This window comes from Micropterus salmoides, unplaced genomic scaffold, assembly GCF_014851395.1.
Source record: "Micropterus salmoides isolate LMB-PRFRI ecotype aquatic unplaced genomic scaffold, ASM1485139v1 Ms_hic_scaffold_2025, whole genome shotgun sequence".
NCBI classification, from domain to species: domain Eukaryota; kingdom Metazoa; phylum Chordata; class Actinopteri; order Centrarchiformes; family Centrarchidae; genus Micropterus; species Micropterus salmoides.
In genome coordinates, this window is record NW_024041180.1 from 828 (window position 1) to 25,610 (window position 24,783).

The following is a 24,783-nucleotide window of genomic DNA, read 5'->3' on the forward strand; positions in this document are numbered from 1 at the left end:
CTCTGTGCGGTGAGTCTGTCTGTGAGCGTTGGCGTTTAATGTAGATCATGATTGCTGGTGGAGATGAAGGCCAGCAAAGGTGAGACTCGCTTCTTAGCTGTAAATGTAGAAACGTGTTGTTGTGTTCTCCGACTGGTCCGTCTGTGAGTTTGTGTTGGAACGTTACAGCTGATCCCGGCACACAGGGCGCCAAGCAAAAGGATTTCTAATCCCATTACTCGATTAAATAATCTACAGCATACTTGATTAATGCAAAGTCCTACAGCTCCCTGAGCAAAGTTTCATATCCCTCTCACTCAAGTCCTTCGCAGCAGGCAGCTCCCTCAGCGACTGTTTGGATGTGCTTCCTGCAGATTAACACTCGCTGATGCTGATTATTTGTGTGTGTCTCTCTTTGCAGGAGAGTGAAGATGGAGTAGGAGAAGGTAAGACATGTCTCACTTCACAGCAACATCTGGCACCAAGAACATAAACATTAGATTTAAAAAGTGTGAATATAACAAAGCACCAGCTTGTAAAACATGACATGTAATCCAAATACTAATAATTCCTCTGTTCGGGTTCTGTTTCTGGCTAGCTGGGTACAGGCACTTTGTTACCTACCTGAGCCAGAGGAGCCCTGTGAGGCCCGTTGTTGTTTTCTGAACCTCGACCCTCAAATGATATTCCCCTCTTTTGTTCTGTGTGTTCCCCTCAGCGGTTCTGTCCGACTACGACAGTGCAGATCCGGAGGAGAACGGCTCCCATTCAGAGGTAAGACACAAACGGACATCTATCAGAGAGCAGGGTCAGCGCTGTGAAGTCTGCCGCGGCTCCTGCAGGTCCAGTAAGATCAGGAAACTTAAACCCCCAAGGAAAAATGTTTCCTTTAACCGAACCAGCTCATTTATTCTCTCCCTCCGTAGAATTAAACTATTTACCAAGAAACATCCTCATTAGCTTAAAAGGACCAGTTTACGTCCCTGACTTGCTCTCCTGAACTCAGCTCCTCTTTAACAACCAGTTTGAAATATGATTGAACTTTCAGATGTATAGTTTGTTTACACGACAAAGCTGTACAGAAGTGTTACCTGATCTCCCACTGGAAGAGAGGTAGTAACGACACACGGCTAGTTAGTGTTACTTCCTATAAATTTGGCAAATGTGTTGCTCTCCTGCAAAACATAAGTGGCCCATTGATATCAGTTAATGTGTGAAATTTCATAATTCAGCAGCGGTTCATCGCCACCACCGTATATACTGTGTTTCACGCAGCCCACGGGTTTTGTTCCATCTATCAATATCAACGCTGACCAACGCTTTTTTTTACTAGGCCTATTTAAAAATTGATTGCAGAGCTGCAGGCTATTTGTGCAGCACATCCTCTCGCTCGTCCCTCTTATAAAGTTATTAGCAAGCATGTAAGGCGCCTAGCTAATAAGGAGAGCTAAGTTAATGTTTTCGAGGCCAACAGGCTGTTTATAGCTGGTGGTCGGTATCGACCGCACCCCCGTCGTTCTGTGGGAAATGTTTGAAATACACATCTGGAGCCTGTTGTTCTTTTTTCAAAAGCGGGTAAAACCAATTTATTTCCAAAGATCATGTTTTAAATAGCAGGAGTGTGTCTCCTGTTCAATAGTCTCTGTCAGCACTCAGAAGTCTTTGGTCGACTGTTCACACTGGTGGTCTTAGATCTCACCGAGAGGCTGATGTGGAGACCAAAGATGCATCTCAGCAGGAAACACACTGGCTGATCAATAAAGGATCAGCCTTTATTGGTCCCGAAGGGGAAGCGGGGGGGTCGGGTGATGCAGCAGCATAAAGACCGACGAATAGAGAGAAATAAAGTCATGAGTAAATATGAAGTAAAAACTAAGAACAGAAATAAAAACTATACAAGAGCTAAGGACTCCTGCTGCGCCTTAAACTACAGAACCAAACCATATCCTGTGTACACATGTAACAAGGAAAAAAGAGGAGCAGTAGTAGAAAAACGGCCGACATGCTGATTTAAAGCCAGTAGCCTCTGCTCACCCACTCTGCTTTTTCAGTCATCATCCAGAGTCCAGTGAGATAAAACACGTCTGTCGTGTGAAGTGACTAAAACTCTGGCAGAAAATGACCGCTCTGTGTTCATGGACCACTCCCGCCATTCAGTCAGTAGTTAATAAATGTAAAAACCGCTCCGGCGTCCGACAGCGATCCTGAGAAAGACCGTACTGGACCGTCGGTTTGAGGTTCGTTAAACGACATATTCCTGTGTTCCCCCAGGGAGTGGAGGAGGAAGAGGAGGCGGAGCATTTCAGCGACGAAGAAGCACCAGCGGCAGCAGCCAGCGAGCCCAAACCCCCAGCTGCCGACGAAGGCGCCACAAAGGCCGAGGTGGTGGAGGAGGAGGAGCAGAAGGAGCAGCAGGAGCAACAGGGTGGTGAGGAGGGGGAGGAAGAGGAGGACGTGGCAGACAAGGAGGGAGGAGGAGGACAGAGCAAAGAGGAGACCAAGGCCGAAGTGAAAGGGAACTTGGCCGGAGAGCGCCAGAGCGGCGACGGACAGGTGAGACGGCCCCTGCTGGTGTTTCAGCCACAGCTTCATATCTCACTGTTGTTTTCAGAGCGCCGCATGTGGATTAATCCGCCGCTGAAAATGTCCTCCTGTTTATTTGTGAACACGGGGCCAAACAAACATTCAGCCAGACATAATAACTTTATTACTGACAACATGTTGGACGTACAGCTGCATCAGTTTCACTGCTTGCTTCCTAATTCAGTGTTTTAAATACACACGTCCTAAAACACTGAAATATCTAGTAATTCTGAACATCTCAGAGGCTCAAATGTGTATCACTGTCTTTTTACCTTAAAATTAAAAGCGGCTTTATTCCCAGAACATCAGATGGCTGAACGCTGCCGTCATTAAGTCGTCTTCTGTCATTGACACACATGCAGGAGTCTACAGACGACCCTGAAACGAAGGACGGAGGGAAACCCGGTCAGAAGCTCGACGATGACGAGGACAGAAAGAACCCGGCCTACATCCCGAGGAAGGGTCTGTTCTTCGAGCACGACGTCAGAGGACACACTCAGGAGGAGGAGAGGTACCGCTATTACTGGTGATATTTTATTTAAAGGGGCTATACGTAGTTTTCAGATTGCAGCCGGCTGCGCAGTGTTTCCCCCTGAAAGTACTTGTGTCGCGGAGCGGCCATGTTACAGATATGTTGTCGTCATTTTTGCCTCTTCAGGTTCGTCACCTTCTCCGTTCGTCTTCCACATTTTAGAAACAGCCTCGTGATGCAGATTATTACAGATGAAACCACTGAAATATGCTAAAACTTTTAGCATTAGGCTGCTTGACAGCCTCCGTGTTGTGCTGAACACGGTGTAAGTGGGTCTGACGACGCTACTCTCACGTGGTGGATCCGCCCACACAGCCACAAAATCTTCAACAAGCTGGCGTCTGTGGTTTCACTTCTGTGCGTTCTTCTGTCATAAACGGCTTGCTGACCTCTCAGTCACGCTGTGTAGACGAACGTGTTGAGCGCCACACATCATTCTTCTCACGCAGTGAAAAACAAATATATTCTGATAACGGCGACTAGCGGCGAGAATCATCTCCTCCCAGCTGATGAGACTCGTGATAGTTAAGTAAGATTATTTTTAACTGCAGTCGTAGTTTGGTTTATTTAATTATTTTAATTGGTGATTAGTTTTCCGTGTTTTGTAGTTGTCCTTAAAATTCTAATGAGTCTGGAACTTTATTTCTGCGCCTCTTGAAGCACAAAATGCATAAGATGAAAACAGAGCAGATGACTTAGCAATTTAAAAAAAATAAAGTGTGCAGCGAACATCTAAAACTGGTGGTGAAGTAGTAATAAGTGATTCTCTGTAAAGACGAGAACGGTTTTAATGTCACGTACAACAGTTTGTAGTAAATATAAGCTGCTTGGATCAACTCTGAGCAGGACGGCAGAGGTTTTCAGTGTCTCCCCGTTTGTCTCTTCTCAGACCTAAAGGTCGAAACAGGAAGTTGTGGAAGGACGAGGGTCGCTGGGAGCACGACAGGTTCAGGGAAGAGGAGCAGGCGCCGAAGAGCCGCGAGGAGCTCATCGCCATCTACGGTTACGACATCCGAAACGGCGGCGGCTCCGGAGACCGGTCGTACAGGCAGCGGCGGCCCAGGTGAGAAAAGAGAGGGAGTTTGACCTTGTTGCAGTCTGATGAACGAGTTCCCTGCATGACTTTAATCTGAACCGTGTCCCCCTGCAGACAGAGTACGTCTCCCAGCAGAGACAAGCGCTGGAGAGACGGAGGAGAGCGTCCGGTCCGATCGTGGCACAGCGGAGGAGGAGGAGGTCTGAACCGAGGAGGAGCTCCTCCGCCTTCATCCCCCCACCCCTCCTCTACACCGCCATCCTCGCTCCCTCTCTCCTCTGCTCAGCGTGGCGGCAGTTCCTCCAGACCGCCTCCCTCCCGCAACAGACTGTCCTACCAGAATCAGACGCACCCCGCGCCTCACTACAGGAATAATGAATCAAACGCACCCCAGATGCATCCCCGGGAACGACAGGGCCCTAAAGCTCAGTCCGACCCCACAGGAGACAAGGGTGGAGTCAGCAGAGGGGGGCGGGGTGGTGGCGGTGGAAGGGGCGGACCCTCTGTGGTCATTGAGGACATCACAGTCAGCCAAGGAGGCGTTCGGGAACAGGACCTTAGCGAGACGACGACGACGACTGCATCACAGCCGGGCGGTTACAAGTCTGCATCGCCGAGGCGACAGCAACAGGAGCAGCAAGGGAGCGCCGACAGATCTGCGACAGGATTGGCTGCTTCCTCCCCCACCTCTGACCCCTCCCTTCAGTCGTCAGTTGCGGCGACCAATCGGGAAGCCTCTCCTCCCACTGAGCGGCCGGTGGAGCGCAAGTCTTACTCGGCGGCTCGCCGGACTCGCTCTCGGCCCGCAGACCTGGGCAGCAAGCAGCCGTCCGTGGAGGAGTCCGCAGCCGCGGGGAACGCCTCGTCCTCCCCCAGCGGCGTGGGAGGGAAGAGCTGGGCGGGAGCAGGCGACGGGCCGAGTCAGGCGGGAGGAGGAGGGGCGCTGGCAGAGCTGGACCAGGACGTGGCTCGACTCAGTCTGGCAGGACAGAGCTGGCGCCAGAGTCCGACGTCCTACGTGCGGTCTGAGATCAGAGGTGAGGGGAGACAACCTTAACCCGGGGAACTGACACGAGCGACAGGATGTGCTGCGCGAATGCACTACAGCGCTGTGTTATCAAATAAGATTTTACATAGGCCTAGTAAAAAAATAAATCAATATGTGGCGGTCAGCAGTGTTTTAGCCAAGACCGAGACCAAGTCGAGACCGAGACCAAGTCGAGACCAAGACCAGTTCCCCTCATTACATGACTCAGAATAAAATGTGGAACGAGATCACAGGTACTTCTCAAATGTTCCCATTAAAACAAACAGTAAGAGCTGAAATCAACTTAAGAGTCTTTATTCAACGCTCCTTTTCCATGCTGACCATCGCGGGGGGCGGTCGTTACCGGGGACAACACATTTTTAATTAGGGTTATTTGTTGGATTTGAAGCAATAAGTTTTACATCAAATCAAAGTTAGGTTGTTAACAAATAAATCAGACGATGCAAAAGCAATTTATTGATATTCCCAAAGTTATGGTCTTAAAATCCAGAGTCCTCAATGACCGAGACAAGACCGAGTAACAAATACGGTCGAGTCCCAGACGAGACCAAGACCATCAAAGAGTGGTCTTAAGACCGGTCTCGAGTACTACAACACTAGCAGTCTGCGTTGATATTGTGGCGGGAACGCGTTTCAAGAACAGAGCGTTTTGTCTGCCAGACGTCGCTGACTTGTTCAGCTTTTGTTGTTTGCTTCCACCACGCAGGCTACGCAGTTAAACGCTTTCTTTTTTCTGTCTGTTTTAACTGTGTTTATCGGTGAGTCTGCACGGGGTGTTTTATTTTGAAAATTGACTGGGTTCTCTGCCGTTTCTGTGTCCGACTTCCTCCCGGTTCATCTGCAGACAGACTCGCCGAGTATTCCCCGTATAGCCTCTTCCATAAGGTCATGCCCGTGGAAACATCCCCACTGTGACGCGTCCAGAGGCGTGCGTCCTCTGACACACAAGCATCAGCTAAATGAATAAATGTAGCTGTCCTGGAAAAAGCTCGAGCGACACGTTACTTCAGCTTCGCCACGTTTCCAGCAGTTTCGTGTTAAATAAGCGTCACCCTGTTAGTTCATTCTGCAGAGTGAGTCTATCTGAAACTGACTGTCTCATGTTTCCGTCCTCAGGCCTCCCCAACCCAATCCACATCCCCGGCGGCCCGCCTCAGTTCTCCGGCATAGAGGAGATCGGTGTCGGCGCCAATCGGGCCAAACGCTACTCCTCCCAGCGGCAGAGGGCCGTACCGGAGCCGGCGCCGCCCATGCACCTGGGAGTGATGGATGGACACTACTACGAACCCAGTAAGATGAAAACATTAAATCCAACACACGCACACTGGATATCGGGTGAAGATGAGTCAGTGAGCAGCTGTTAGTGACGGTCCATGTCTCCGTGGAACAAGAAAGTTCTGACCTGTTTGATCTTAGTCCGATAATCTGATGTAATTTTAAAAAATATTAGAACATCGTGGAAAAGTTAATTTTCTTCAGTGATTTAAGTTTTTTTTTTGAAAGTGAAAGGTGATTCTCTGGTAAACTATCTGAAGCTTGGATATTAGCAGCCCAGACACTAAGCAAATAGTACACATGTAATTGAAATACTAACATATTGTCTAGATAAATACCACAAATAAAGTACAAGCAATCTACAGGATCACTTCTAACCTCCGTACAGAAAACCCTGTAATATATCAAGAACCAAGCAGATTAGATAATTACAAAAAACCTGGAGGTTTGACGTGTTTTTAAGAAAAGCGTCAGGAGGGAAATCAGAGACGGGTGTGTCAGTAGTTCACCTGCCGACCAGCAGAGGGCAGTAAAGCTCAGGCGTCACCGTCTCTCACACACACCTGTGTTTTTCTGTGGGTCTGAGTCTGTTAAGAGTTGCAGCTTTTTATCGACTGTGTTAACTTTGGAGGTGACTGCTGCTGACTCTGGAGATCATTAACGAGGACGAGCTTATTAAGAGACTTTTCTGGTCTGGACTTGTGTTCGATGCGGGCTCGCGACAGACCAGCAATAAAACATTCACGCAAAACACGATAATTAATTTGATATCCATAATTAACAGGATCAGTGTCAGATTTCTGTTCAAATTTAAATTAAGTCAAATCTTTTTCATCAACAAAATAAAAATCTTAAACTGCTAAATTGTTTGTTTTTAATTGAATTAAAGCAAACATTTATTGAAAATTTGTTATTTTGTTGCTGAGGAAAATGAAATCACGATGTTGTTGTTTTTAAAACTGTCTGTTAGCTTCAGGTTGTTAACGGTTGGGATTCTGAGAAGTTTGATAGAAACCGATCAGTGATGGAAGAAGTACTTGATCTTTTGCTTGAGTAAAACCTTAAATTAAAAGTTGTCATTACGCAGAGTTTTGCCCGGTCATGTGTGAGCAGCGTTGGATGAAGCTGCTGCATCATATTTTAAAGCTGCTTCACTTAAAACAAGAAACTGCAGCGCTCAGATAATAAAAATATATTTCCTCTGTGACGTTGTGAAGTAGAAGTACTGCACGATTGTACTTGAGTGAATGTGCCGTCATTAACCTTCCTCTGTCTCTGTCTCAGTGTCGTACCAGGGACCAATCTACGCCCACGGGGAAGGCCCCGCCCCCATCCCGCCGCAAGGCATGCTGGTCCAGCCTGAGATGCACATGCCCCACCCGGGTCGGTGGCGTCTCTTGTTTTTAAGGATGAGTCGATGTTTTATTTCTGTGTGCGTTACTCATCTCTCTGCCTCGTCCTCAGGTCTCCATCCCCACCAATCAGGCGGCCCGATCGCTAACCCCGCCCTCTACGGAGGCCCTCCTGTTTCTCTGTCGCCAGGGCAACCACAGCAGCTGCTGCCGCCGCCATTCTACCCTCCGCCAGGGGTCATGACCTTCCCCTACCCCACCATGTACCCGACTCCACAGGTACCCGCTCCGCGCTATACAGGCTTTATGAACGCCGTCGATCAGCCTCTCTTAACGTACATGAAATGTATTTCTACTTCATTTTTTTACTAGATGTTAGGAAACTTTACATCAGACCAAACGCATGAACACAAATCTAAAGCGCTAACTTTACCCGAAGCTCACGTAGTGTCGCTGCAAAGCAGGGCGAGCTGCTCAGGAAATATCATGCACGCCGTTCCTGGAATGTGAGATTCTTCAAAACGAAGCTGCAGACGTCACAAAATGAACAGCTGTGATTGGTCCTTAAGCTTCCTGCTCGTGTCGTCAGCCTTAATTAAATGGCCGAGGGTAGAAGAGAAGTTTCACAAACTCTCAGCGACGCTCCAAAGTACCTGGACACAACTGCTTTATTAAGTTAAGGGAAGAACGTAACGACGCCACAAGAGATTTGGTTCACGTTCCTGTATTCAGCTGCCGTTATGTGGAATAGTGACCGACCATCATTAAGATGATCAGCTCTTTAATTAACTTTAAGTCCTCACTAAAACGTGGCCGAGTGGCCGACAGTCTTCATAATAATAATAATAATAATCACAATAATTATCACAATAAAAGTCAAATCATTATTTCTTTCTAGTTTAAAAGCTGATTTTTGCTCCTGAGTGAAAACTGAAGAAACCGGATGGTTAATTAATGCGTTTAAACTTTTCTTTATGGTCAGAACGGGAAAAACACTTGATGCCTAACAGAGGATCGCTTCACAAGTCTGAGGTGGAACATTAAAAACTCTTATGATGAAATCTTTCTCAACAAATATGATTAGTAAATCTTGTTTCAGTCCCTTTTTCTCAACAAAATTATTATTCTAATAGAAAAAATAAGTGCTAATTTGTTTGTGATTCATACAAATTTAATCAAACATTTATCATGTTGTTGAGGAAAATAATTATTATTATTGTTTTATTGCCCAGCCCTAAATCAATGTGATGTTTTCAGTTTTCACTTGCTTTGTACGGGCCTTTCTAAATTAATTAGGTTTGAACTTTGTTATAACTAAAATAGCTGAATTTCATATAGTAATGTTTATGGATTTGTTGTTCCTGTCTGTTGTAAAATAATGCAGTTTATTCCGTTAACTTCATTCTTCGCTCTGCTTGTTTACATCTCGGGCTAATAAACCTTTTATATTTACAATCAATAAAGACGTTGAGTCCTCAGGTCCGAGTCTGGTGAAGGATCCAGACTGACGGTTTGTCTTAACGGTGACAGGAACACTTTTACGTCTTCAAAAGAAATGAGACAAATCATATTTAATATTCGTGCTTTTGGATCCGAGCTCCTCTGATGATGCAGTCGTCTCTCTGTCTCAGGGTCAGGCCCAGGTGACCTACGGCGGTGTGACGTACTACGACACCATGCAGCAGCAGGCCCAGCCCAAACCGTCGCCCCCCCGCCGCACCTCCCAGCCCGTCACCATCAAGCCCCCCCCTCCGGAGTTGCACTTTGCCTCAGAGTGACCCCGCCCCTCGCCCCTCCCGGCCGCCCAGTCTCGGGCTCGCTCTGATCCAGGAGCTACAGGTGAGTTTTCGCTGAACGGCTGCTCCGTGTTTGTGACATCACACGTGTGGCCGTCGTGTCTGAGAGCAGGTTCTCCTTTGTTCTGTCTGCAGGAGCTGGTGGGAGGGTCAGTGAGGAGCTGCAGTCTCCAACAGCAACCGCCCGCGTCACCCAAGGGAGGTGGGGGGGGCAGGCGGACGGATGGTGGGAGGCGAAGTTGGTGACCCACAGCGTCGCTGGTGGAAAATGACTGTTCCCCTCCTCTTATTTTTCTTTTTCTTTTTTTTTTTCTTTCTCCTCTTTGTTTTCATCCTTGTAGCAGTCAGGCGGGTTGGCGACTGTTCTGTAACTCTGCAGCCACAGGTTTGATCCCACCAACGTGTCTTTGAGCAACAAAGCTGAACCTGGAAACGTTCTGCCGGTCGGACTGACGACTCTGAACCCTTTAGAGCCTCTTTGAAGCATTTAGCGCCTCACGGAGTCGGACTCTGAGCCGCAACGCTGGGGTCAGAGAAAGTCTGTTTTAGTTTTTTTTTTCTCTTCTTCGCAGTAACGTTTTGTGTTGAAACGTCGGACTGAAAACAGACGGTATAAACGGTTTCTCTCTCAGCTCACTGTAGACCAGCTGTTCTAACAGGAAACTGGAGGTTCGTGTGCGTCACTGCTCCTCCAAAAGCGTTTAGCAAGATAAAAACTGAAGCACACTGAAATTTAAACAGCTGACGGTTAGTTTGAGGGCTGTCTGTGAGAATCGGTTGTGTGCATAGTTTGAATGCAGCTCTCAGTGTCGCGTTGATACGTTCATGGCTGACCCGGTGCTTCCTGAACTCCTCCAGATGGTGGCAGTTTGTTAGACTCACAGACATACAGTTCACTTTTCTTTCTCTGTTTCGTTTCTTTAACTCGTCAGCTCTGTGCTCGTTACTAGAACTCACTTTATCTCACTTTAGATGTGAAACCTGGATTCAGAAATCTGTCCCGGACCGGAGGCTGCGGCTCAAGACCGCTTAGTCGGTAAAAGGGCCGTCACAGTTTCTCAGAGTCAAAGGTCGCGTGTTTAAATGATCTGAAAAGTCTCGCCATTTCAGTTTCTTTTGATCTAGTAGTTGATAAATCGGCCGCTCGTCGACGCGATTGTTGGCGTTTTAACTCAGCAGCAGTCGTGAGAGCAGAATAAAACTGCTGTCGTTTCTCTTCCAATAAGAAAACTAAAGCACGGCGGTGTTTATCTGCAGGTCAGAGCTGGGAAAGACCAAAACAATACAAATCTTTAATTATTTTTTTTAAGCTTGGAGACGTGTTGTTTTTTTTTTTTTACTTTCCTGCAACACGACAAAAACACGGACAGCCGGATAAAAAAGACCTGCAAGCGGATTTAAACCTCCAGGTTAGTCCCCACAGCTGCGTCACATCCACTGTTAGCTTAGCGATGGCCGCCCAGCCGGAAGAGACACACAGACCAATCACAGCTGTCACTACAAGTTAACCAGGACTCACGACCTCTGAACTGCACCGGCCGTTTCACACAGAGCAACCTATCACATCGCAGATGGAAGCTAATGTAGCAGCTAGTGTCTCATTTAAAATGAAATAATAATTTAACTGAAGACACGACAGGACTGCCGTCGCCCACCCGGGGACTTTTAAAGAGACGTTAACGTGTGACATCAGCGGCGCCCCCCTTCTTTTAAAACCTCAGTTAATCTGCTCGTCCGATCGCACAGTTCATTTTCTGACGGCAGCGTTTCGTTTTCTTCCTCCTGATGAGCAGAAAGTCAAATTAGAGGCACAAGTTGCACAAAGTCTGTCGTCCGTCTGAGAGAAGCCGCCGCCGGGTGGAGGCGTTTATCGTCGCTGTATATAGAAATCTAAATGTGTATATAGAAGCTTGAATGGATGAAATAGAAACATATTGTAATAATTCTGCTTCAGAGCAGCTTCTGATTCATCTGCAGGGACCTCGAATGTTAACAGAAGTTAGAGAGAAGGAGCGGCGAGGCTTTAGCTTTCACTTTTCTATTCCTTTCCTTTCTGAAACGTCACTGTTTGATTTTAATACTGGTTTTCTTTTTTATTATTATTATTATTGTTAGTAAATGCAGGAGGGAAACGGTGACTCTGCTGACTCATTTTGTTGAAGAAACCACTTCATGAGGCTGAAACGAGCTGCTCTTCATCACTCGTTCGTCCTGAGTTAAGGGAAGCAGACACGCTTGTTTAGAAGTGGCCTCCTCTTCCTCTTCTTCCTCCTGCAGTTTATTTTACATTAAATGTATGAATGAAGCGCTGGAGGTCAAATTAAAGACAAATATTCCAGATTTGTCCTGCGTGATGATGCACAAACGGGTAAAATGTGGAAGCTCGTTCTGCCAGAGGAAGTTAACGCCAAACGCGCTGCGCCACGTGACTTCCTGCCCTGTTGGAGTCCTTAAGTCGCTGCCTCCTGTTAAACTGCAACCTGAAAATAAGCGTTTGTGCCAGTGATGCTCAGAAAACGCAGCCGCAGCTACAAGAGGTCCTGATTCAGAAAAGTTTCTGTAGTTTATGTGAAAGTTTGTCTGTTTGAGAAACGATCCTCTAGACAGACGCCGTCTCGGTCTGTTGGAGTCGTTACTACAGAAACTGGAGTTTGTTTCAGCGTGTACTGTTCCTTTAAAATCTTCCCTGATCGGCCCCGATACTGATCCATAAGATGGACTCGACAGCAGGTTCATGTGTACTGTAGTTTCTCTGGCAGACGCCGAGCTTAATGGCTGTTTTTCAAAGAGACGGATCTTCACTACGGCTGAAGTCTTCTCTGAAGGGTGACTCTGACTTCACGTTTTATTTTAAAGAACATGAACGGCGGCGTTCTGCTCCACCGCAGCGACGAGACTCTAAACACTTGCCACCGCCGCCTCAATTTCAAATTTACAAAAATTTAGAAAAATGCTTTTAGTTCTCTCCCTGAAAGTGAGACAAAGGCTTTAAGACGACGGCCTGTTGGAGGAGGAGGAGGAGGAGGCCTTCCTCATTAAAGGCTGCAGCCTGCAGGGCTTCGGCTCGTTGGGTTTATGAATCTTCTCGACGTCGATGGTAGAAGGTTTAGAGTGTTAATCGTTTCTTCTTCATGTGTTGAAGTGTTGATATTTTTAATAATCTGACCTGTTAACCTGAGCTGACCAGACTGTGTTCACGTGGCGGCCGTTTGTTTGTGATGATGATGATGCATCACTGGTTTTGTTTGTATGTGGAGAACGTTGTCGTCGACTCAGAGGATCAATAAAGAACAGAATAATAAGAAAAGTGCCGGCTGTTTGTTTGTTCTCCAGTCTGAAAGGTTCATTTTCACCTCCTTGCTTCCTTCCTTCCTTTCCTACCTTATTTCTTCCTTTCCTCTTTACACCAGACTCACTCGCTGAACTTTTATTTTTTCAAACACACCTGCTCTGACCGTTAAAATGAATATTTATAATGTGGGGGGTATTATTCAAACTCTGTGATTGACAGGCCCAACCAGCCAATCAGCTTGCAGACAGCGTCTCCTCATGAATATTCAGCAGCAGCTGCTGAACACAAAGCCAGACTCAGACCGTTAAATTTAACCCTTTCACTGCGCGGCCCTCAAACTCAACTTGGATATGAAGTTTCAACAGAAGACCAGATGAAGGAGATGAAGACCTCCCACGTCTTCCTCATGCTGCTTGTACTTTGCATCAGTAGGAGGAGCCAGAGGAACCTGATTATCTGTCTCATATGCCAAAAGGTTATTTTTATAAAAGTTACCTACTGAAACTTTAAGCAGGCGACATTTAATTTTCAGATTTATAAAATAAGCCAAATGGGTGTATAATAAGGGTTGTACCCTAAGCCGTCGCCCCGCCTGTTTGTAAATAGTGGACCGCTTACAAGTACGTTAAATTCAGCTTATGTCGCGCTACTAACCGATAGCTTGTTATTACGTAACGGAGACGTTGATACATCCACAGTACGGGTATTATAAAATAATAAAAGTGAGCCAGTACATTCATTCATTAGTCCTCAGAAAAATAACTCTCTATAACTTTTATCACATAATGATTAAAATAAGGGATATAAGAGCTGATGTACGTAAAATTATTGTAATAAAAACAACTGATTTACAAACATCTTTCACAAGTTCATCACGTGAAAGATCCGTAAGTCGGGTCTTGGGGACTTTGCGTTTCATGTTTTTATATCCTGGTGGGGCCTTTAACCGACGGGGAGTCATGAACTGTCCCCGCCGGTAGAAACTGCAGGCAGTCGTGATGGTTGGAGATGCATTATGTCAGTGAGATGTCCCCGCAGGGATAGAGGAACAAACGTGTGTGTGTTTCCCATACTGAGTCATGTGTCTGTCCGTCACTGGAGCCACTGAGCGTGTGCAGAAGAGCGCTCCCATTCTGTCGTCCGGCTGATGTCACACGCTGAGTCCACCCCGGGCCTGTTACACACATGTTCACTGATGCGTTGGTGGACACACAGTTACACTGAGACACTGATGAACAGTCTGACCCGGGTTGTTTCTTTACCGTCTCGCCTCCTTCCTGAGTTTCGGGCTTCCTTAAGCTGCTTCACGCTGATTTCCACAACCCTGGAAATGTTTCAGAAACGTTTGTCCTGCAGCAGCCTAACATAATCCAGAGTTGTTCCTCTGACATGTTTGGTGTTTAACACAGTGGTGGAAGAAGAAACGTTCTGACAGTCTGCTGTGTGGAGGTGAAAGTAAATGTCTGAAGATGTGCTCTTATCCACACTGGTAGGAACAGAATAAAAAATATCCATAGAAACAGCTTTCCTGCTGTCTGTCTTAAACCAAAGACGTGAAAGCATCAGATCTGTGTGCAGCGATGAGGAGAATAAAAAATAATGAATGACCTCAGGTGAACTCCTGCAGAGCTTCACAGCTTCATCCTGATTGGTCCAATCTGCATCATGACTGTAAAACATCTGTGAGGCCTTTTATCTATAACAAGGCATCGTATTTAATGAGCTTATCGTGTGTTGTAAAATCAAACAACAGGAGTTTTTCATTAAATCAGCTGCCATGTGGATCTGCTGGGTGTGTGTTAATCATGTTTTGGGAACACAAACAAAATGTCCTCACTTTGACAAAATGTCCTGAATTTTACAACATTTGCTGAATTTAGCAAAATGTGCTGAATTTAGCTAAATGTTCTGAATTTGACATAATATCATGAAATTAGCTAAATGTTTATAATTTAGCAAAATGTCCTCACTTTAGCAAAATGTTCTGAATTTGGCAAATTGTCAAGAAATTTAACAAAATGTCCTCACTTTGACAAAATGTCCTGAATTTTACAACATTTGCTGAATTTAGCTAAATGTTCTGAATTTGACATAATATCATGAAATTAGCAAAATGTTTATAATTTAGCAAAATGTCCTCACTTTAGCAAAACGTGCTGAATTTGACATAATATGAAATTAGCAAAATGTTTATAATTTAGCAAAATGTCCTCACTTTAGCTAAATGTTCTGAATTTGGCAAATTGTCAAGAAATTTAACAAAATGTCCTCACTTTGACAAAATGTCCTGAATTTTACAACATTTGCTGAATTTAGCTAAATGTTCTGAATTTAGCTAAATGTTCTGAATTTAGCTAAATGTTCTGAATTTCGCAAATTGTGCTGAATTTAGCAAAGTTTTGAATTTGACATATCATGAAATTAGCAAAATGTTCATAATTTAGCAAAATTTGCTCACTTTGGCAAAATGTTCTGAATTTGGCAAATTGTCAAGAAATTTAACAAAATGTCCTCACTTTGACAAAATGTCCTGAATTTTACAACATTTGCTGAATTTAGCTAAATGTTCTGAATTTAGCTAAATGTTCTGAATTTCGCAAATTGTCAAAACATTTAACAAAATGTCCTCACTTTGACAAAATATTTTGAATTTTACAACATTTGCTTAATTTAGCAAAATGTCCAAATTTAATGAAATGTCCTTGTTTTAACAAAATGTCCTCACTCTCCAGCTCCACGGCCGGCTTCAGGTCAGTGTATTCTGTCCACTGGTAATAATTCCTCAAACTCAATGACTCATAATTGATCTTTCTAAAAATAACCTGTAATGATTTGTGATGGTGAATCAGAGACCTGACTGATAACACGCTGATGGTCTCCACGACAGAATGAATCGGTGGTCACGTGATCAGTGATGGGCTCAGGGGCTCGGGCCCCAGTGATGCATTCACATGAAAAACCAAAACATCCCGACTCATCACATGGACGCTTGGTCAAGACCCCTTGGCGTCGCCATGGGTACCCTTTGTCATTTTTGACATGTAGGGCTCCGCAGTCAAGTTAGCAAGAATAAATAGACATCGTCAGGTTAGACTTTCAAAATAAAACTGCTAGTTAACGTGGTGAAACATGAAGCATCTGACTTGGTTAGGTTTAAAGGAGATCATGGTTTGGCTGAAAATAAGTTACTCTCTTAAGTAACGCTACTTACGTAATCTACGTTACGAATAAAACAAAAAATCACTATTAAATTTTTGTTTCACACAGGAAACAAACGCAGGTCTCCTGGTTGAATGTCCAGTTTCTGGCCGTCCACCCCATCCACCTCCTTACTCGGACGTCACTGTTACATATTATACACCTTAAGTGTTAAAATATGAAGCTAAGAGGCTTCCCAGGGTGTTACAAAGTGACGCTAAGGGGTCTTGACCATGCGTCTTGGGAGTGAGAACAGGTTGAAATGTAATGTTTTGGCCTGGTATGTCTTCGTACACTCACCTGTTATATTGATGTTTTAAATAATGTATTTTTTACCAGATAAAAACAGTAAGTTTTACTTACATTTGAAATAGTTTTGGCCCCAAAAGAAGAACAAGTAAATGATTAAAACTCCAGTTTAGTCTGGGGGAGAACGCTCTTTGATTTCAAATTAGTTTTCCAGTCCAGAAAAGCAGAAGTGACCAGAGATCATTGCTGAACCACCACAGTGCAGTTAGCCTCTAAATATTTTGGGACCCCGTTTTCCTGTGGGCCCTCTGTGGTCTGTTCAGGGGCCCGACTGAACAGGTTCAAACTGGTTTGTCAGTATGTTCAGCTGATACTAAGCTTCTACTCCTGTCTACAGATTGTGATGCTGAGCTTCCAGCTTCTCACACCAGAGATTTCTTAAATTTGTCTCTTTGTGTGGTCGAAACTTTTGTTCTTCACGTACAGAAACACACCCTTCGTACAGCCATCGGATCGTAGGAATAAAGCTGAATAGGCTATTTAAATGTGTGTAAATGTGTTTGTGTACATCGAGCCTCCACCTGCTACTGCAACCTGTGCAATGTTCAATCACATCTGTATAAAGTGTCTCTATAAGTCTTATTCTCTATTTCTATTGTTCCGATATACTATATTTTTTTGTATTTAATGTGTATTTTTCTGTTTGTTGTGTTTTATCTGGAGCTGCTGTAACAAGTGAATTTCCCCAGTGTGGGATCAATAAAGTCTATCTTATATGTGAAAGGCGCCATTTTGAATAATTAACCTACTTTTTTATACTTAAAATACATTTTTGCTGATAATACTTGTGTACTTTTACTCAGGTAATGCTGAACTCCTGGAGTTACTCTGTGGTACTGAATAGGTAATGATCCTTGATAGAGGATCTAATTATTTCCTCCTGCTCCAGTGATCAGTGTTTTCTGTGATTTGATGAAATCTCGCGGTGTTTCCGTCTCGGAGCAGAATCTGTAAATGTGCAGAGTTACTGATGAATATTACTGATCCCTGTAGTCAGGGATATTTCCATTTACATCAATTTTACAGCACTGGAAGTATAAATGTGCATGCGCGCGCCCGTCCCGTCCGTGTGTCGGGAGCGCGCAACTGCAGCAGATCAGAGCTGGAGGGAGGGAGGGAGGAGAGGGAGGAGTGTGAATGTTACGAGTCACTTCTCATTCCACTAATTTAGCAGAAAGGGAGGAGAGAGAGAGGTGGAGAGAGCCTGGCAGTGTGTTGGTGAGCCGATGGGGGACCGTGAGGCAGGAGGACTCTGCAGTATCTGACCTGAAAAAAGGAAAACACCGCCGCTGCTGCTGCTGCTGCTGCTGAGAAAACCTACAACACCCAAACGCACCGGGCCGTGCGGGTTTTTCCTGCTTCAGGTGTGCGATGAGGTGAAAGAAAAAACAAACCCTCCTAACGTCGATCATTCATCCGCCGTTTATCCCCGAGATCTCACGGAGGAATCCGCCGCTGTCCCGGTACGCTTCACTGAGGAGACACCGGAGAGCTGCAGAGGCACCGGGGGGGACGGCAAGAGCTCCGTTTGGGGTTCGTATCTCCGGGTTTTCCGCCTTCAGACCGAGCGCTCGGTCCCGGAGCGGAGGAGCGGCCGGGGGCCACACGGAGCAGGTTCCTGGGAGTGTTCTTGTGTTAAAGGGGTTAATATCGCGGTGCGGTGATATCCGAGAGAGACGGGACACTAGCGCCCACCTCCGCCACCCACGCATCCACCTGCGCCTCCACAAATGGGTTAAACATCGGGTTGTTCTTGCAGAGCAGCCTTCAGAGCCTCGGAGGGTCCGTCACACCTGTTCACACCTGCGCACCCCGAGCTGAGGGGGCTCCGTGATGTAGGAGCCACCGCCCCCCCCCCTCCCCCCCTCACCTCTGCATCCCCATCCTTTAAATCCACGCACCAGCGTATCTGCACCCCCCCCAACCACCACCTCCACCCAGCGTCCCACCATGCCGGCGGGGATGAAACCGCTGGAGAAGTTCCTGAAGAAGCAGACCACGGCGCTGACCCGGGCCGGGGGCTTTGTTGGCGGGGTGGCGGACAAGGCCAGCGGGGGCACCGGTGCGTCCCGCCGGAGGGCCAGCCTGTCCCGGGTCGTACCCTTCTTCAGGGAGACGTCACCGGAGAGCGGCCAGGCCAGGGAGGTGTTCAGGTGAGACCCGTGGAGGGGGGTTTAAATGAAGAGGGAACCTGGACACGGCCGGACTAACCTGTAAGGGGGGCCAGGGGCAAACGTGAGCACCGTGGCCCCCGGTTGGCCCCGTGTTCTGGAAACTCTGTGAAACATACAGATATATTTAGGAACGTGAACTGTGAAGAGAGGGCGTTTACTGTTTCATACAGAAACCTGAGGGGAAAGTTTTATTGTTGTTGTCCAGCAGTAGGCTGCAGCGTTTATTTCCCTATTCTGTGATCCACACATGTCTCTTTAAAGGACGAGGCAGTATTTCCAAACTCTTTTAAATGTTGGTTTGTTGCTTTCTAGACGCAGCCCACTGCTGGATAACAAGTGAACCGTTACAGGGCCCTGTTGGTAATCCATCCACGGATCCAGCTTTGTGGTCCAGATTTACCAGTTTGCCAGTTTCAGGCTTGTAACAAAGGGAGACTCCTGTAGTTTAGTATCTATAAAGAGTCAGAGTTTAATGAAGTCAGGGCAGCAGAGGTGGAGAAATCCAGACTTTTAGTCCTTCAGTATGAATAAATGCTACTACATTTCCCATAAAGCATCGCTGACCAACAAATAAATATGATCAGCAACATGGAGCTAACTAATAACCATTTTCTCGATTAACCGATAAATTAATAATAACACTAAACATGTAGAGAAATTTTACCTGTTTGACCTTTGACCCCCTGCAGCCCCGACAGCGAGGACCCCCCCTCCTGGCCCTCAGCCGCAGGGACCGGTCTGGTGACGGTGCCCAGCAGCGCTAACGGCTCCGGTTCTGGAGGAGGAGACGTGCGCAGTCCGTCTCTGTCCAGCGACGAGCAGAGCTCCGAGGCGAGCCTGATCACAGAGACCAGCAGCGGGGGAGGAGGAGGAGGAGGAGGAGGAGGAGGAGGGACGCCTCTTCCTCCCGACACACCGGACAACCTGACCCTCGCTGTGCTGGACTGCGTGGCGGGAAAACGTCACACACACTGCACAGGTAAGAAGACGCAGAGCTTTTCTGTTTGTGTTTCTGCAACATGGCCGCCAGTTGAGGTCAAAAGATGAGACTCCTGCAGGATCTGTTGGTGCCGTATGAAGCTCATGATGCTGATGTTGGTAAATAGTCTGCCTGTTTTGGAATAGAGGATACGTCTGGTGATGTTCTGCGTATTTCTGAATGTGGACAAATCGTTGAAGGGAAACTTTAACGGTGAAACATTTTGGGAAACATCAGTCCAACAGGGCTACAATTCTTGTTTCCCTTCAAAGTTCGTCCACTAAAGTTCTTGTTTTTGCCGCTGACAGGCTCAGACTGCTTTTACCAGTGTCTGACAGCACTACTGAAAGGATCCCTGCAGAGAGAGACCTTTTATTAAAGAGTAAGATCCTTTTTGTTTAACCAGAAACCGTCGCTGTATCGCTCTGGTTAAAGCCGCCAGGCTCCACTGATAAAAGCAGCACTGGTCTCCCGCTGCCTCGATTGGTTAGTTTGGTAGACCAGAGAGGTAAAATTACTGTTTCTGTCAACACAGTGGATGCTTCAGTCCTTGTTACGTAACCTGTAACTCCAACATATATTGTAGTGACCTAATGATGTGAGCTGGACATGCTAACATTAGCATTTTACAAACACTGTTTAATCCATTCTTTAAGGTTTTGCTTGTGTTTCTGGTTTTGGAAACTAAAAATAGAAATCCTAAAAACCAAAACTGTTTTACTTTCTTACTGAAAAGTCAAAATCTTAGAGCGGCAATTTCATCTGGGGTAAAAAGATCAGTCGATTAGTCGCTAGACAGAAAATCAATCGGCAAGTAGTTTGATTAATCGCTCTCTGGTGTCAGTTTCTCCAGCGTCTGGATTTTACATCTCCAATAAACCCTGACAGTCAGCAGATTGACTGATAATGAGGATAATTGTTAGTTGCAGCCGTAGATTTCACATTTGGAAGGCTGAAGACGTGTCTCGTGCAAAGAGTGCTGCTGCGGGAGAAATGAGGGGAGCTGATTGATTTTGACATTTTAGGACTCGTCCTCGGCGTCTCGGCTCCAGTTCAGGCGCTCTGCTCTCTGTTCCTGTGAGGAAATATTGTCTCTGATTGAGATTCAGAGCTGAAACGAGTCCACGTTCAGCCTGTTTCCTGCAGGTTTATTCTTTATATCATGCAGACTGTTCCTGCAGCCTCAGAGTGAGTGTGTGTGTGTGTGTGTGGTTACATAATCGCTGCCGTCCTCTTTCAGAAACGCAGCCTGCTTATTACGGGTGAAGTGGGTGTGCATGCATGCGTGTACATATGCAGGAATGTTGTATGCCTTTGTGTGTGTGTGTGTACAGTGATTGCTGCTGTTAGCGGCTGCAGGGTGTGTTTGTGTCCACGTTTCATTGGGTCTGTGAATTGTATTTTTCCAGAAACACAAATTTAAAAAGCAACAATAGGATATATATATATTTTTAAAGGTAAAATATTAAATATTAGAATTTTTATTGAAATTAAAAAATATTTATTGGATATTTTTTGAAACCCCCAAATTATTATATAGAATGTTAAAATTGTAAATATACTGTTATATTTTTTTTATTACTATTATTATTAGTATGAAGCATTTAAGACTCATACAAATAAAAAAGTATGTTAATTAGTTAGTTAATAAACCCTTAAACACTTTATATATATATAAACTATATTGTAAAATGTTTTAACATAAAGCATTTTAGAAATCCTGAAACAATTTAAAGACTTAAAATAAGGAAAAAAACAAAAAATTGTAAAATATTTTTTGTAAATCTTAAAACTACAACTATGTTGTAAAAATGTTTAATATAAAGAATTTTAGAAAAAAATAAAAGAAGTAGTGAAACAATTATTAAATAAAAAAAAGCCTAACATATTTAAAAACAAATTAAATAAAAAAAGGAAGTGATTTTTTGTTGTAAAGATTATAAAACATGTTGATGTAAAATATCTTTGAAGAAACAAGACGTGGTAGATCGGAGTGAATGCTTTGTTGCTTGCTAAGATGAGATGAACAGGCTAGCCTGTTGGTTAAACTGTATTGATAACCGTAAATAAATTTGATTTAAGGCTTTATATTGGATGAAGTGACATTAACTTGTGTCTAAAGGGAAATCTTTCAGCTCTGGTTTCGTCTCCATCGTCTCAGTAACGTCTGCAGAAGCTCTCCGTCTCTCAGCTGTTGTGTAACGGTGTGATGGATGGAAGTGTTTCCGGTTTATTTTCAGCTCCTTCGTCCTGCAGAGTTGTGAAGAACAAACACTCAGCAGATGTTCAGCTTTAGTTTTTCTAGTCTGTTGGAGGAAATTCTGAAACGCTGCAGAGCGTGAAGTGATAACATGGAGTTCAGCAGAAAACACACGTTTATCAAGTAATGAAGACGACCACTGTTACTTTTATCTGCACATTCATGAATAATCCAGCACTTCCTTCTTGTTAAACTCTCACAAAGGGTGCATTATCACCAGCTCATTGTGTTGGTGTGTGTGTTAGTGTGAGAATTTGGACACTGCACATCAGCGTTACGCAACACATCTCAGTTAATAATCAGTTTGTCTCTGAGGAGCTTCTGCACATTGAAGCTGTCGGTTTGTTCCCACACATTTATAAAGCTGCTGGTTTTTATGACCATAAAAAAATCTTTGATGTTGATATGTTGTTAACGTTGCGACGGTCTGTGCAATTAAAACTGATTCTACCTGAATGTTTTTACTGTTTGCTGATTTTAAAAAAGAGCAAGAACACAGAAAAGATTCGGTGACGTCTGCGCTTCAAGCTGCAGTAGCTGATGTTCTTCTAATTGTTTTCAGCATAAACAAGTCAAAAACACAAATTAACATTAGGGATGAACCAATCGGCCCAATTTTGTCTTAAATAGCTGGATCTGGTATCTGTAAGATGGGAACCGATGTATTTGCATTTGGAAAGTCTAGAAGAGCCGCAAGATTATTATTTTACCCGCATTCAAGTTAGTATAGCGGCTCACAGAAGTCAACACAGTGGCGGTTTGGTGGTGTAACTGCAGAGCGACACAGAACCCGGACTTTGAACCAGGAGACCGGTGTTCGTGTCCCGTGTGAAACAAAAAAAACAACATTAAATATTTTAATTGAACTTACATGAGTTACGTAAATTGCGTGAGTGACGTTCGTTATCTTACGTGTTAACTGACGTACGTAGTTGTTATTTTAACCCAAACCATGATCTCTTCCTAACCATAACTAAGTAGTTTTGTTGCCTAAACCCAACCAAGTTGCAACGTTTCACAATTTTAATAACGTGCCGTTTCAAAATGGCGATTCGAAACGCTAGCGTTTTATTTTGAAAGTCTACATTTTGAAAGTTGCACATTTGTTGTCGCTAAGAGTGAGAATGTGTTGGTAGGAAACAGATAAAGATGCGGCCTGCAAAATAATGTCCTGCGAAATGTTAGTTGCACCGATGCAACCAAGAAAAAATTTGTCTAACTCAAAAGATTTGTGATTTGGTTGCACTCAGGAACCCTGATTATAGGTACTTTAATACATTTGCATTATTGTTCTTAAAAAGTTTTATTTTGTTGGACCAACAGCCCAAACCCCCAAAGATTTTTAGTTTACATCTGAGAAACTGAAACCAGAGATTAATTAATTTACATAAACCTTTCGGCCGTGGCTTTTTTATTTCTTCCATTTTAACACGTTTAAGTCCGACCGTCTTCTGTCAGTTTGAAGCTCTCTGATTGGTCAGGCTCGGGGCTTCAAAGTAGGGGTGGGAATCACCAGAGTTTTAAACATATTGCGATATATTGCAATTTATTACTTTTTTCCAAGTTCAAATTGTGTCCCCCAAAGGAAAACTCTTCTAGTGCACTGAAAAAGGAATTTATTTTAGCACCAAAAAGGAAAATTCTCATGTACAATTTATATAATAACAGATCGATACTTGACGTTCGTGTATCGATCCCCCCCCCCCACCCCTACTTCAAAGACAGAACTGGTTTTCAGAGCTGTGGGTGAAACCTTCACGGCCTCGACCTCTCTGAAACACGTGAGACATCAGCGTCTTCACATTCAGGCTGCAGGCCGGTTTCACACCTGAGAAGCTGGTTTAGAAACCCTGCGGCTGATTGGTCCGCGGGTCGTCTGGGGTGGGAGAATGAGACTGAACTGGTGAGCTGAGGAGTTGAAACTGGACAGACTGGTCAGGTTTCAACATGAGAGCGGAGGGCTGGGTCAGCTTCTGGGTCTAAAGAGTAAAGATGTGATTAATTTAATGCTGAATTTTATCATCGATTGATCCATTTTCAATCAATGAATTCATCATTTGGTCTATAAAATGTCAGAAAAAACGGTAAATATTTATTTTAGATGCTGGAAACCAATGACACAAGTGTAAATAAATAAATAGGTATGTCTTTGTTTCCTTACTTATGTATACATTTATTTGTGTACACATTTTATATTTCTTCTTACATTTCCACATTTATTTATTTATGTAGACATTTATTTAGAAATACAGAAAAAACCTTCTTCATTACCCAAAGTATTTATTTTCAATTAATTAATTAAATTAATTATTTCTACATTATTTATTTATACTTGTGTCCTGAATACTTTGAGAAGTGTGTGGAAGTACAGGAAGTATTCAGACACTCACTTTGTTCTTTGTATATGCAAATACAGAAAAGGTGTATATTTAAAAAACTTTCTTCCACTTCAGAACAAATTTGACCTTCCTCTCTGTGTTATAATCTGAATAAGAAATGACCAACAATGAGAGTAGCTTCTTTTTGCTGCTTTCAGATGTGTTAAATCCTCTTTTTTTTGTAATCGGGAGAAAATACACAAGAGAAAGTCGTCCATTTATTATTTAGTGTGGTCAGGAAACGGGAAACATTCTCACACCCAAACACAGAAACTTGTGTGACAGTTGAATTATTTGTTGACACTGATGGAGCGTAATTCACTACATACAGTAATCCATAAAGACAAAGAAAGAACATCTCGTATATTAGAAATCTAAAAATGTTCCTGCAGCAGAAAATGAAAGCGTTGGAACATGCAGCTGCTGCCGTCGTCGCGCTGCAGAGACCAAAGTGTTCAGAGTTTTTCACAGAATGAGTCAAAGCTGATAAATTATGGATCTGAACCGACTGTCCTGTTAGACTGCAGACTCTGTGTTCACAAGCGTTGTGAAATATCACCAGGAAGCTGTCAAACCGTTTTATTGTTTTCTT

The 24,783-nt window shown here is 44.4% G+C and overlaps 2 protein-coding genes across 2 annotated transcripts; both read left to right on the forward strand.

The window, feature by feature from the left end:
* The first annotated feature begins 367 nt into the window (after positions 1–367).
* LOC119915271 (protein CASC3-like) lies at positions 368–14,675 on the forward strand. The gene is made up of 11 exons (XM_038734810.1): positions 368–425; positions 698–753; positions 2,251–2,532; positions 2,925–3,073; positions 3,984–4,157; positions 4,245–5,167; positions 6,295–6,468; positions 7,738–7,836; positions 7,918–8,084; positions 9,437–9,644; positions 9,737–14,675. The coding sequence occupies exons 1-10, from the start codon at positions 368–370 to the stop codon at positions 9,581–9,583; spliced, it is 2,229 nt and encodes a 742-aa protein (XP_038590738.1). The 3' UTR covers positions 9,584–9,644; positions 9,737–14,675.
* A 2,880-nt stretch (positions 14,676–17,555) lies between these two features.
* LOC119915269 (rap guanine nucleotide exchange factor-like 1) lies at positions 17,556–20,988 on the forward strand. Its single transcript, XM_038734809.1, has 2 exons — positions 17,556–18,553; positions 19,264–20,988. Exons 1-2 carry the CDS (start codon positions 18,351–18,353, stop codon positions 19,619–19,621), a joined length of 561 nt encoding a protein of 186 aa, XP_038590737.1. The 5' UTR covers positions 17,556–18,350; the 3' UTR covers positions 19,622–20,988.
* Positions 20,989–24,783: the final 3,795 nt, after the last annotated feature.

Excerpts from the sequence above, each read along its gene's own strand:
- LOC119915269 (XM_038734809.1), top strand. The coding sequence starts at position 18,351 with ATGCCGGCGGGGATGAAACCGCTGGAGAAGTTCCTGAAGAAGCAGACC. Across the intron at positions 18,554-19,263 it reads CAGGCCAGGGAGGTGTTCAG|CCCCGACAGCGAGGACCCCC; the intron begins GTGAGACCCGTG and ends GACCCCCTGCAG.
- LOC119915271 (XM_038734810.1), top strand. The coding sequence starts at position 368 with ATGCTGATTATTTGTGTGTGTCTCTCTTTGCAGGAGAGTGAAGATGGA. Across the intron at positions 5,168-6,294 it reads CGTGCGGTCTGAGATCAGAG|GCCTCCCCAACCCAATCCAC; the intron begins GTGAGGGGAGAC and ends TTCCGTCCTCAG. Across the intron at positions 8,085-9,436 it reads CCATGTACCCGACTCCACAG|GGTCAGGCCCAGGTGACCTA; the intron begins GTACCCGCTCCG and ends TCTCTGTCTCAG.